General features: G+C 38.8%; 1 protein-coding gene across 1 annotated transcript in view; it reads right to left on the bottom strand.

Moving 5' to 3' along the window:
* Positions 1–10,048, bottom strand: part of xirp2a (xin actin binding repeat containing 2a) — a 32,863-nt gene extending 22,815 nt beyond the window's left edge. The window contains exon 1 of the mRNA XM_046847669.1: positions 9,558–10,048. Within this exon, the coding sequence (XP_046703625.1) occupies positions 9,558–9,722 (165 nt within the window). The 5' untranslated portion in view covers positions 9,723–10,048. The remainder of the gene's footprint in view (positions 1–9,557) is intronic.
* Between the last annotated feature and the right edge of the window lie 3,636 nt (positions 10,049–13,684).

Genomic DNA, 13,684 nt, shown 5'->3' with positions numbered 1-13,684 from the left:
GCATAAACCGAAGCTCGACTGCTGCCGTATTGAGAGTTTGCGTCATTTCGACTTCTGTGAACTTGTGAATGCCACAGCAGAAGGTTGTTATGTATGGAATCTTCTCAGAAACCTGTTAAACACAATCCGGTTGGAATGTACAATAAACGGAGGCTGGGGTTGATGTCACGCGTTAAGACGCTGGAGGGACCTCTGCACGTCCCGCATGCCGAACATCTTGTCACAGAAGCATGAGTGATTGGAGCCATGCTTAGCCGCACAGTCCTGTTTTAACAAAGCCGTAAACGTTAAGCGGTTACGGCAAGCGAGCGAGAGCGCCGCTTTTAGCCCGGGCTCCACTCATAGATTTGTACTGAGGCCCGGATGACAGCATGCTTGTGTGTTCTTCACTTTTAGACATGAGGCCACCCTGTGTGCCAGTTAGCCTATAATTAGCATCCTCGCATGACAGTCTCGCTCTCAAGCAGGAGACTGAGCGCTGGATTGCTATTTTTTCAACACGAAATAGTATTAATGTTATGCAGAAAAAAGAGCACGCCTTTACAACAGGCTTATCAGTAATAGCATGCGAAGAGTAACAGATGGCCATACAGTACGCTTATCATTCGGTCAGTAAACAGTCATACTGTGTATGCAAATGTTCGACCAGGTGCAGGACGTTCCAGGAAACGCATTGTTAACTCCTCATATATTTACCTGTTACTGTATAACACTTCCCTACTTTTTTTTTCCATTTTTGCTGTTATTAACCAAATGATCCCGCTAATATCTCACGCTGAACGTCACCTGTATTCTCTTGAAAATGCAGAGAGGAATCTCTGCCCTACATACAAGACATTTTAGAACACCATCTTTAGACTTTGTCCTATTTACAGAAAGATATAAATAATGGAACTATCACATTGCCCTCTGTTGGTTAGCATACGTAATCACGCCTTGTAGTAACCACGAAATGACAAAAGACTTCACTGCCAAGTCTGTCTAACTTTCAGGTTTTACGCCCTCTGCTGTCTGTGAGGTGAATTGCAGATGAGATCTGATAAGCCTACAAAGTGATAAGCCTACAAACTGGCCATGCTTAATTTGTTACACACACACACACACACACACACACACACACACACACACACACACACACACCCACCCACACACCTCCTCATTCTCATCGCAGTATTTTGGTCACCTGTCAATTCTCACCCAGTGTCAGTCCCCTTTGCGCTTATAACATCCTCTACTCTTTCAGGAAGGCCTTCCACTAGATTATGGAATGTAGCTGTGGAAATTCAGCCACAACCGCATTAATGAGATATTTGGATGTTGGATGTGAAGGTCTGGGGTGGAGTCAGTGTTCCAGTTCATCTCAAAAGTCTCTGTGAAGGACACTCATGTGCTCTATCTATCTATCTATCTATCTATCTATCTATCTATCTATCTATCTATCTATCTATCTATCTATCTATCTATCTATCTATCTATCTATCTATCTATCTATCTATCTATCTATCTATCGTCACCATACTGATGATTTACAAAGTCCCAGTGCATCAATACAAACACATGACTTGAAATCATAACCAGCTTTTTCATGTATGTGTGCTTTTACTTTACTGTACTGAGACATTTACTTTAACTTTATTACACTTCGTGGCCTTATTCGTTCTATTTCTTTTGTGTTTTTTTTTTTTGTTAAAAAGAAGGTTTTGGTTCATGAGAATTTAAATAGATATCAATTATCAGACATTCGAGTCTTTTCATATAAAATGAGTTGATTAACCAAAGAGACTGATGATCTTTTTTTTTTTTTTTTTATCTCTAATCGTCTTTTAATCTCTACTTTAACTCAAGTACCCGGTTTGTATACTTCATCCACCTCTGGTCAAAATGACCTTCATGCTGCTACTAAACTTGTTTTTACATTTGTAACGATTATATTTGAGAGAATTGAATAAAGCTGTGCTGTAATAAATGCCATCTTCAAACACTGAGCAGCTTTAAAAATCACACAGGGCACCAGGATGAGAGAAAGTCTAACAATCCTCACTTCATCTCTCTCTCTCTCTCTCCCTCTCTCTCTCTCTCTCTCTCTCTCTCTCTCTCTCTCTCTCTCTCTCTCTCTCTCTCTCTCTCTCTGTCTCTCTCTCACTCTCTCCCTCTCTCTCTCTCCCTCTCTCTCTCTTTCTCCCTCTCTCTCCTGCCTGCTCCATCAATCATTAAAGCGAAACAGAGAGATACAGAATGAGAGACGAGAGAGAGAGAGAGAGAGAGAGAGAGAGAGAGAGAGAAAGAGAGAGAAAGAGAGAGCAGAAAGTATGTGAATTATTAAACCGCACTGAGGAATAGAGAGGTCATGTTTCATGTTTCAGTGTGCCAAAGTAGTTGGATCAGAACCAGTATCCCTTCTAGTAATGCTTTAACACACTCTCCATTCCACTGCACATGTGGCAGCGAAAACGTGACACAAAAACACATGGAAAGAGGAATTTCAGAGTTCAGGAGACTTGTAGAATTCAGATACGATTTCCCCTGGACTTTGTTCTGAATGCTGTTACTACACTTTTCTTTAATGCAAATATATTTCTATCCTTATTAGTCATCTATTCATTTTAAAGCATGTTACTGAGAAACACGTGCAAATTTATAAACTCACCTGACTTTACCTGTGGTGAAATTCTAACCTTCTCATATATAAAGTCCTGAACATGTGTAGATTTCCTTAACTTACATTTCTTTCATTTATTTAATTCACAGCTGGAGGTAGCAGAGCTGAAGATGTTGAGATGTTCGTTAGGAGTGACGACGATAGACAGGATTAGAAATGAGTTTATTAGAGGGACAGTGCATGGAGGACGTTTTGGAGACAAGGTGAGGGAGGTGAGATTGAGATGGTTTGGACATGTGCAGAGGAGGGACATGGGGTATATCAGTAGAAGAATGCTGAGGATGGAGCCACCAGAAAGGAGGAAAAGAGGAAGACCAAGGAGGAGGTTTATGGATGTGGTGAGGGAAGACATGCAGGTAGTTGGATTGAAAGCGGCAGATGTAGAGGACAGGGGGGTATGGAGACGGATGATCCGCTGTGGTGCCCCCTAATGGGAGAAGCCGAAAGAAGAAGAAGAAATAGTATTACTTTTTTAAATTCCTCCCCAAACTGAAGTCACACCATTGCATAGTATGTCATTGGATGTAACATCATTCATTTTTTTCTTGGAGACCCAAACCTGTTCCAGCATCACAATACCCCTGTGCACAAAGCCAGCTACATGAAGATCTGCGTGGAAGATCTCCTGCTATAGAGCTCTAAACCTATTGAGCACCTATTGAGATTTTCAGAATTTTCATGATTCCTCACCTCACCTACATGAGTACCTGACTTTACCAACACCCTTGTGGCTGAATGAATCTCCGCAAATCTGCAAAAACACACTCCAAAGTCTAGTGGAGGTTATTTCAGGAAATAGAGACTGAATTTGGAATGGGATGTTCAAAGAGAAGCACATACCAGTCTTATGGTCAGGTGTCCACAAACTTTTAGAGCACTTTAAAGTCTGTTTTTTCACCAAAAATTTTACAGGATTTCACGGTGTGTGGTGGACATTTTCTCAGGTGGCATCACAAACTTAAAGGATTCGGTTTGTATCTGTTTCTTTAGAGCACAACAGTAGCTACGGTTTAAACGTCAATCTTTACACAATGTAATATTAAGAAGAAAAGCTCTGATAAAGTGAACAAGTTAATGTTCAGAATTTGGTGAAAGAGAGAAATTCATAGATTGAAAGTATTACATAATATAAGCAAATTAATTGAGTTTCTACTTGGAGAAGAAAACAGGTACAGTTACCTATATTTCCGATACATAACAAAAAATTTATATAGCTGTTACAAAATATAGTGAATTTCTAGTGAATTTGGCTGACCCTAACCCTAGATTTTTCTTACTTTTCAAGACCCTATAAATTCTAAGCAAACATTTTAAACTGACCAAAATACTATGAAAATTGTAGATTTCATTGTTTGCCATATTTGGCAAACAATTTTGTCATATTACTATGAATTTGTATCATTGCAGTACTTTAAATCGGGTAAATACTCAACAGAAGCAGGATTTGGTCGTAGGCTTTCGTTGTGGTGGTTTTCTCAGAAATGACCCTGTTAACAAGAATCTGGATTTCAATCCAGAGGTTTGATTTTATAGAAGAAAAATCCCATGCCTCTTGATGTGGTGGCTGAAAACACATCTGCAGCTCTGCCACGTTTCACAAGGCTCGCGCTGTACATACCGAGGTTTCGAGGGTCGGGTCGAAAACGCAGGAGAAACCGAAAACTTTAACACCGTGTGGATTTTTTTCCGGGTTTTGAATGCTGGGGGGTCATTAAAGAAATCCTCGGAACATTAAGTAAACTAAGTAAAACTAATGGGACAACAAAAGAGGCTGGAGCGTGTTTACAGCTGCTGTAGCGTAAGTGATAACGTTGTCGTGGATGATCCGTGACTAGAAATTAACAGAAAAGTACGCAATTCTTTTTTAAAGAAATAAATAACGTGAACAAGCAGGATCATATGGGGAAGTGCAGTCATGTGCACACAAAGTAACAATATGTTATATAAACTTTATTTCTGGACTCTGTCTTTAGCACTGGGCTTCTTATAAATAGCCCTATAATTTGCTTTGTGTGTGTGTGTGTGTGTGTGTGTGTGTGTGTGTGTGTGTGTGTGTGTGTGTGTGTGTAAACTCTGCTTTTAGAACTCAGTATGATTCTACCTTTGGTGCATTTGTGTTCCATGTGGAAAAGCACTGGTTCTCACTAAAAGATCTGGAATAGTGATTTCTTATTGAATCTTGTTACTGGTAGATTTTTAAGATCTAAGCACATAAATGTCTCATAAAGGTGTATAATGAGAAAACATTGCACAAACTCTCACGCAGTTTGCTGCGAAGTCGCAGTGGGAATCAGGGAAACATCCATAACAAGCTAAACAGAAAACCCTGACCTTTCACACCACTGGAAAATGTGATGTTGAAAGTGTTGAAAAATCAAAACTAGATGAAAAATAAATGGAAACATTTCCCAAATGCCACAGCGGGAGACCTGGAAAGATGAAAGAATGAAAAAAGTTACATTATTACAGTAGAACGATATCGTTTTTGGTACTGCTGAAATATCTGTAACATCGAAGCTGCATTCAATGTCCTGCTTTTGCAACTCTGGATCTTGGTCAAACAATACACTACATTCTCTATGCAAATCAGTACCACACACACAGGTTTTTATCTTCTGATAAAATGTTTCTATCATTATCCAGCATGACTCCGCCCCCACATGATGACTAAAAAAATGACTGAATCATATGATCTGTCCTCAAAACCAGTCCTCAACCCAAATAAACACTTTTTTGGATTTTGGAGAGATCTTACCACTTTCCATGATCATCACCACCATCATTATCTTTAATATGTCCCACATCTGCATGCTATTAAAACTGAGATCTAAGTAATGGAGGATTAAATGTTCTTTTCAAATCCTTTGGAAAAGCTCCTCTCCCTCGTTTTAAACCGAACACACGTGCCAAAAAGATGACTCATGTGTATCTGAGTCTCTTGTGTTGCTTATGGAACGGCTGATAACTCAGTGTTGGACTCTGACAGGACAGAATGACCAAAATGAAAGATCTTCTGACCAGTTACAGTCGACACTGGGCGTACACTTATATTATCAAACCTTAAATTATTGTGAAGTGAAGAATGTTTTGTCCTCAAAGTTGATGTTAGAAGCAGGAAAAATGGGCGAGCGTAAGTATTTGAAAAGTTGTGACGTCTAGACGACTGAATCAGAGCATCTCCAAAACTGCAGCTCTTCTGGGATGTTCCTGGTTTGCAGTGATTAGTGTCTATCAAAAGTGCTCCAATGAAGGAACAGTGGTGAACCGGCGACAGGGTCACGAGGTACATTGATGCACGTAGGGAGTGTGGTCCGATCCATCAGACAAGCTTCTGGAGCTCAAACTGCTGAAGAAGTTCATGCTGTTGATGCTCCGAAGGGTCACGACTGATTTGGCAGCAAATGGTGACCAACAAAATAAGCAGGTGGTCATAAAGTTAATGCAGATCGGTGTATGTGACAATTCGATTTATTTTTAATTGTATTTTATGTAACGGAGCAGTCGGTGCGTGTCTTCGAAAGCATCTCACTGCATGTTGTATGCATAGGGTTAACCATGTGGCAAATAAAATTTGAATTTGACACTGTACAACGTCAAAGAGAGTAGAAGACAATGGGAAAGGTTGCAATCTGATAAGCTGCATACACTTACATGTGCTTGGTTTTTGATCATGTTTACACAATGGAGCCTGAGGGTGCCAAATAAAAGCGCATTTGTATTTGTAAGGTTTTAACTTTTTCATTCTAATGAGCAGATGACTGCCTCAAAATGCTTTTCAGTAAGAAACCGAGCAACGTGTAAAAACAATATCTAACATCGGCTTCATTCCTAATTCTCTCAGATCTTAGCTAGAATATAAAGAACTTTACAGCTCGGGGCTACAATACTACAATTGTATGATACATCATTGGAAAGAGCAAACTGATGGATATTGGGTCTCGATCTTGAACTTTAAAACAATTCTGATTGGTTAGCAATTTAGATCTGAAAATGGTGCAACAACAACAATTTCTGCAAGGGTGCAACAAAAAAAATTGTGTGCCTCCAAACACAACTCAACAAATGTGCCAATACTTTTCATTTCCTTTACTTCTTATTTTCATTCTCAATTAATTCCATTGTACGATATGAACGCCGAGCACTTAATACGACCTACAGTATGTCTTGGTGAATTCTTCCTTGCGGTGAATTAAGTTCCATTGAGGAAGGGAAGTGTAGCTCACTGGACAAGATGTTGTACTTCTGACCAGAAGGTTACAAGTTCAAATCCCAGCACCACCAAACTGCCACTGCGGGGATCTTGAGAAAGGCCACTTGCTTATCTTAATTAACCTTATGCTTAATGCTTATTAATTCCATTCACTCTATCTACTCTACATGTGAACCAAACAAGGTGACTTTCACCATCTGTGATGACTGTTCGAATGATGGCGCTTGAAATGTCCAATTACTTTACATATTAGCGGAAATCTTCCTGTCAAATTAAACATGCTCCTGAGGTACCAGATCTAGTGTTCATGTCTTTTTCTTCTCTTCGGATCAGCCCGATTCGGCCCGACACCCTTCCACTAGATAGAGTTCTCCTGGATTGGTCCATGAAGTTACTGAGCAACTCAAGAACTTTGAGGATGGATTTGGACTAGAATTAATATCGAAACTCCAATCCCTCCGTACCTCTGTTTGCATGAATAGTTTTGCATTTACGTAATGAATAGACATTTGGTGTTGAGAATGAGCTTCCCTTTCGTGTCTGGTTCCTCTAAAGGTTGCTTCCTCATGAAGTTTCAGGGTTTTTTCTCCTTGTCACCACTGGCTCACTTACTACAGATAAACTTTTATATATAACAATTATAAGGAACAAACTTAATAAGCATTAAATGTATACACTCGTTTATACAACTTTATAACCGTGTTTTAGTGATTTCGAAATCAATCAATAAGAATCAGTGATTGTGTTGCTGAGGACTATCAAGAAAAGAAACTCTGGCAGACAACCACAATTGTATGTGCCAGAAGGAAAGTAAATTCAAACGGACGTATTACTTTTGTGACAACTAACTATTGCCGCAGCTCATATCAGGTGGTACCTGGAAAAGGAGGTTCTGTAATTATTATTATTACTCTTTTTATTACTCGCTTGTAATAAAATCGTCCATCATTTTTTGGGGGGAAAAAAAGGGGGAAATGAATAAATAATAAAAGGCAAAGTTTCGGGTAACACTGAGTCATTCCTGCAGTCCCGCGTGCCTGAAGAAAAGAAAACGCCGATCACTGGGGATTCAACTTGGATATCGAGTGTTGAAGTTGCGCAAAGGAAAAAGAAAAACAGCTGGATCTCCTCAGTCATTTCTTTCGCTCACTCTTACACATACAGTACACACACACACAGCTCTTTCTCTTTCCATCCATTCCGTGTGTGTGTGTGTGTGTGTGTGTGTGTGTGTGTGTGTGAGAGAGAGATTCAAATATATAAAATCAGACTACAGGCTTCTCAACAATTCTTTGAAATTTTTTCTTATGCATACTACAATCTGCTTTCTGTTTAAGGTTCTAGATCCGAGGGTTCTAGATTGAACCAAAGAATGGACACAAGATGCCTAAGGGGCAGGGGTGAAAATTAAAACCTCCTATACGCAGGGAAGGAAAAAAACAAGGGGCACCAGGAGGCCATTCCCTAAAGTTTTATTAACCATAGAGGCCCCCCAAAGGGCACATTTTCTCCCACATTAGAGCCCCTAAAAAGAGCTTTTTTTAACAAAGAAGGAGAGTCTTTCGGGCTTAGACCCTTTTTTTTTTAAACTGGAAGGGCACCCATTATGGCACTTCATCATGTTTGATCACTTCACTCTGCATAGAAGGCACATTTTATCTACCATAGGGGCATGTTACAGGGCACTTTATCAAATTGCATCTACCTTAAGGGCACCCTAGAGGGCACGTTATCAGATTTTGTCTATTATCGGTGCCCCCTAGAGGGCACTTGATCAGATTTCACCTATGATGGGGCACCCTAGAGAGCATTGGATCTCTTTTTGTTTACCTTAGGAACACCCTAGAGGGCATTTTTATCATGTTTTATCTATCATAGGAAAAACCTATTGAGGAACTTTCTCACAAATTAGTTACTGGACAATATTTAATATTCATAAAATATTATAAAAATATTATGATATATAGTATATTATTCCATTATACTATGCAGACACCATAGAGGGCACTTTATTTTGTTTTATCTTGTAGTTGCGGCCTATAGGACCCTTTTTTTGTGCCAGTTCAATTGCAGTTAAATATTTTCACTGTATATTTTATGTAAACTTTAATGAAGTATGATGGCACTTATATTTTTGTTCTTCAGAACCCTCTTTGATCGAGAAATCCTCTGCAACCTATTTTTCAGTTCTAGTTCTAGACTTTATAGGAAATATTTCTAATGTCATAAAGCTACTTGGAACATGAATACACTGTATATGTAAATGATATATGAATATTCATGATATGCGCATGTTTTGTTTGATCAATTTCGTGTGAATTGTTGAATACAGATGAAACTTGATGAAATGGAATTTTAGCAAAAAACCTTGATTATGTTGACCAGTAACTGTAGATGTGTTTGTTCTGTATATTAGTGCAGTTTTTTTGTTGGAGTGTCATCATTTGTTTAATTATTTGCATATCAGATATGACATGAGAGCAACAACTTGGAAACTGTTAGTGAGTTTAGATGTAACACTCCTTCACAGAAAAGCTCAGAAAGTGTGTTTAAAATGTGGTGCAATAAACCATTATGGCCCAAAAACTCATTATTATAATTAGAATCAGACTCACATTTCTAGCACTCTAGCTGACTAAGCATTTACACATTCTTTCTACAAACACACACACACACACAATTCCTTACCGTGTTTTGAGTTGTAGGGTTCTCAAACATGCTCTTCAGGTTGTTGAGAGGGATGTCAAACCTCTCGATGCGCCTGCTCTCCTGCAGGTCCTCTTTGGCGTCAGCAGCTTGTGTGTGTCCCATCGCTTTCAGCTCCTCGCCTCTGCTTTCAGATTGAGTTTCCATTGTGGAAGAAACCGAACACCTGTCACTTCCCCCACGAGAGCTGAGTCAAATACCGAGGCTGTGAGGACAGGAGCTGGGAGAGAAAAATGAAAAGGAAAACACCCAGACCCAAGGATGTGGAGGAAGGAACGCGTGGCACTGCTGGGATGGTGCCTGAGAGTCAAAAAGAAAGAGAAAGAGAGAGACTGAGGCGGATCTGCTCACAGGAAAGAGAGTGGGAGGAAGAAAGCTGGGGGGGAAAAAGTTCAGCTACAAATTTCTTCCAGTAAACACTTGTGCACATGTGTGCACACTCACACACACTCACACACACTCTCTCTCTTTCACACACACAGGGGCAGGGATACAAAAGCTGTGTGTAATTCAGGAACAGTCACATGTGCCCAACTGGGAGGAAATGAGCTTCAGTGCTGAACAAATCATGGAAACATTAAAACAACAATCTCTTAGCCACTGCTTTTACACCAACACCCTTCCCTTTTAACACACACACACACACACACACACACACACACACACACACACACACACACACACACACACACACACACACAAAGACCAGCTTCTATCTACATCTATCTAATTCTGTCTGTTGTCTGTCTGTCTGTCTGTCTGTCTGTCTGTCTGTCTGTCTGTCTGTTGTCTTTCTGTCTGTCTGTCTATCATGAAATGAAAAACACAACAAAGGAGACCCAGAACTGATGAGCAGCTAGAATAATGTATCAGACACATATCAGACACCATTCCTCTTCCAACTGGTCTTCAGCATCTCGTCTCCTCAGTTCCCAGATGTATTCGGACAGAAGACGTGATGCTATACATTGGTAAACAAGGCCCCCAAGTGTTGAATTCAAAATTTCTTTATGGGTTTATGAAATGTTCAAATCATTGCATTCTGTTGTTATTTACATTTTACAAAGTTTTCAAACTTTTCTGAAATTGGGGTTGTATATATAAATAGCTCTTATCCTAATGTACATGGTCCTAATGTAATGAAAAGCTGAGAGCTGCATCAGAGGAATGCATTATTCAACTCACAGCAACACAGCTCACTTACACACACACACACACACACACACACACACACACAAACTGAGAGAGGGAGAGAGAGAGAGAGAGAGAGAGACATTCACAGTCACATGAATTGCAGTAGTAATTTGCTTTGTCTGGCTGATAAGAATTAAATTCCCAGCATTCCGGACCGTAACAGAATTCCTCATTTGTTTGGCCTGGATCGTCAATAAAGACATAACTAAGTGTTTCTTCCCACAACTTCAAAAAATCCTTCTCTCAGATCAGTTCAGGAGTTTTACTGCAGTTTACATGAAGTGTTGCCAGGTCTGTACATTTCCTGTAGAAGTCACTTATGAACTAGAGCCGTGGATGGATTTTTCTATTGCGGCTGTACACACTTTAGTGAATCATTTTTATAATCTTATTATAAGTCAAGAATGGATTATAATAGTTTTTGATATCTTAAAATAAATACAATAAATAAAATAAGTAAACACATATGTATGCATATTATAAGTATATATATAAAACATAATCTGTAATATTTGTGGATTAATTATGGCTGTGGCGACCCCAATTATGTAATAAGAAAATATTAATGTTACATCCGATAAAAAACAGATTTAAAATATTATAAAAATATTATATAAAACATAATATATGTAACAAAAGCATGTGCTAATGAACTTACACTACACTAACATTAAAATGCTAAAATACAATACAAATATTTTATGTATTTTATATTATACAGTAGGTTTATTTTTCAGCACTATTGTGTTTTTTTGTGTATTTGTGTATTTGTCCCACACTGTCTAGTGTCGTCTGTCTGTTTTTTTGTCTCACGATGCACTTATGAACTGGCCCATATGAACATTTACTTCATCGTCTACGTGGTCATTTTGTCTGTTTAAAATATTAAAGCGATTGTTTGGTGTAGGGAAATTGACCAGAGAAAATCAAAGATTTTATGATAAATATATAATCAACATTTTCCCTTCAGCCTTCAGGCGAATGTAGAGTTAGCGTGTTTAGCTTGGGCATCTTCCCGCATGTTTCGCTAAGCTTTCGCACAGATGGCATAATGGCATGAGCAGGGGTTTTTTTTTGTCCTGTCATCAGGAATTTGTTTCTTTCTGAAGCGGAAAAAATGAGTCTCGCTCTCTCTCTCTCTCATTCTGCAGCACTTATTCACTCAGAGCAGGGTGTAGCAGCAAACCGCTCGAGGCCTCGGGGAGGAAAGCCACACCACTTAGGCCGTTTCATGCGGTTTAAAGACCACTCTGGCCTCATTGTGCTGTACAGAACTCGAGCTCTGCCATCTGTCATCTCTACCGCAAACGATAACTTCTATTCCTGTAGACACTTGTATATACTTTAAACGGTTTGATAGTCACAATGTATGATTGTGTAAGTTTTATGAAACATTTTGAAACACAGGAAATTCAAAAAAGGAGACTGAAGGCAACGTGAACTTGGGTTGGAAAAGAATCGAAGAGCTCCCTCTAGTGGTAACTGCCTTACTGGTAGCGTAAAAACAAAAGACTACTGATAAAAAAAAAGATAAATAACTTGAAGAAAGAAGAAAATTACAAAAAACAAATGTATGAAAAAACAGTGAATAGAATGAATAAATATATGAATGAATAAAAACAGGCAAACATGAACAAATGAATGAGTTAATAAACAAACATAATGGAGATAATGAAGGGACAAATGAATAAATAAATAAATACACACCTGGGCAAGTAAATTAATGAACAAACTAACAAGCAAAAAGCATTAAATGAATGAATGAAATAATTAAAAACCCCCAAAATAATTAAAAAGATCATCAGGCAAATAAACAAAGTAACATGTGAATGACTGAATGAATTGGTAAATAAAGATATGAATGATAGAATGAATAAATTAATAAAAAAATCTAATTATTTAAAATAATAATAATAACGAATAATTTAACGAACTACAAACGAATAATATCCAAACTGTTCAGTTGTCTTTACCTCATGGGGAAATCTGGGAAAGCTGTAGGAACCTGTGGGGCAGTATGGCGATGTCAGGTTGCTAGGCAACAGGAGGAGAGGATCTTCAGCAGGGTCATTCCTGATTACAGTGTGTTTGTTTCTCCGTTACACAAACACACAGGCTGAGAAACGCAGCTGAACCTGAGGTAAAGTTGGCATGTGACATCTCTCTCAGCTTGTATCAGTCTTATATCCTGCTTACATTTCCCTCCTTTTTGGCTTTTTATCCTTGCACTCATTCAGAGCACAGAAACACGACGAACAAGTCAGCTGTTATTGAATCACAAATGAGCAGATCATTGAAGTTATTCTGTGATTAATGTGAACGTGAAGAATTGGTGCTTAAATGAATCATTCAATCCACAGCTGCATATGAAAATGAAGCTCACCTTTTTATAAAGTGCATGCAAAAGTGTTGGTAATGTCTGCCATGGCCTCATTACAGCACGGGTCACAACATCTCCTCAGAATCTAAACTTATGAGCCTACAAACACCATCTCGCGTCTGCAAAATAACAGCCATCCTCAGTGTAGGAGGAAAGAAGTCCAGTAGAAAGCAGAGTAAGAACATTTCAGTCAGCTGGAAATCTCATTATTTCAGCTCGTCCCAAACTGGTGTTATCTGGGAGACAGAGGGTTTCCAGGAGATTGTGTATATGGACTGTATGGACAAAGGTTTGTGGACACATGAGCATAATATTCGGTGAGATTGTTGTGAAAATCCCATCCCACATTTAGTCCACTGTTATAATAAAAGGGGAAAATGATGTTACAATGGATTTTGGAGTGTGTTAATGGAGATTTGTGCTCTTTCAGCCACAGAGGTGTTGGTACTGATGTGGGTCTGGTGAGGAAACTTAAAGCGTAACTGTAAATGGATAAAAACAACAATGCAAAAATTTATAAAAACAGTTAAGTTGG

The sequence above is a fragment of the Silurus meridionalis genome, chromosome 1 (assembly GCF_014805685.1).
Source record: "Silurus meridionalis isolate SWU-2019-XX chromosome 1, ASM1480568v1, whole genome shotgun sequence".
Lineage (NCBI taxonomy): Eukaryota > Metazoa > Chordata > Actinopteri > Siluriformes > Siluridae > Silurus > Silurus meridionalis.
Note: the sequence above shows the minus strand (reverse complement) of the source record. Positions and strands in the feature narration are given on the sequence as shown.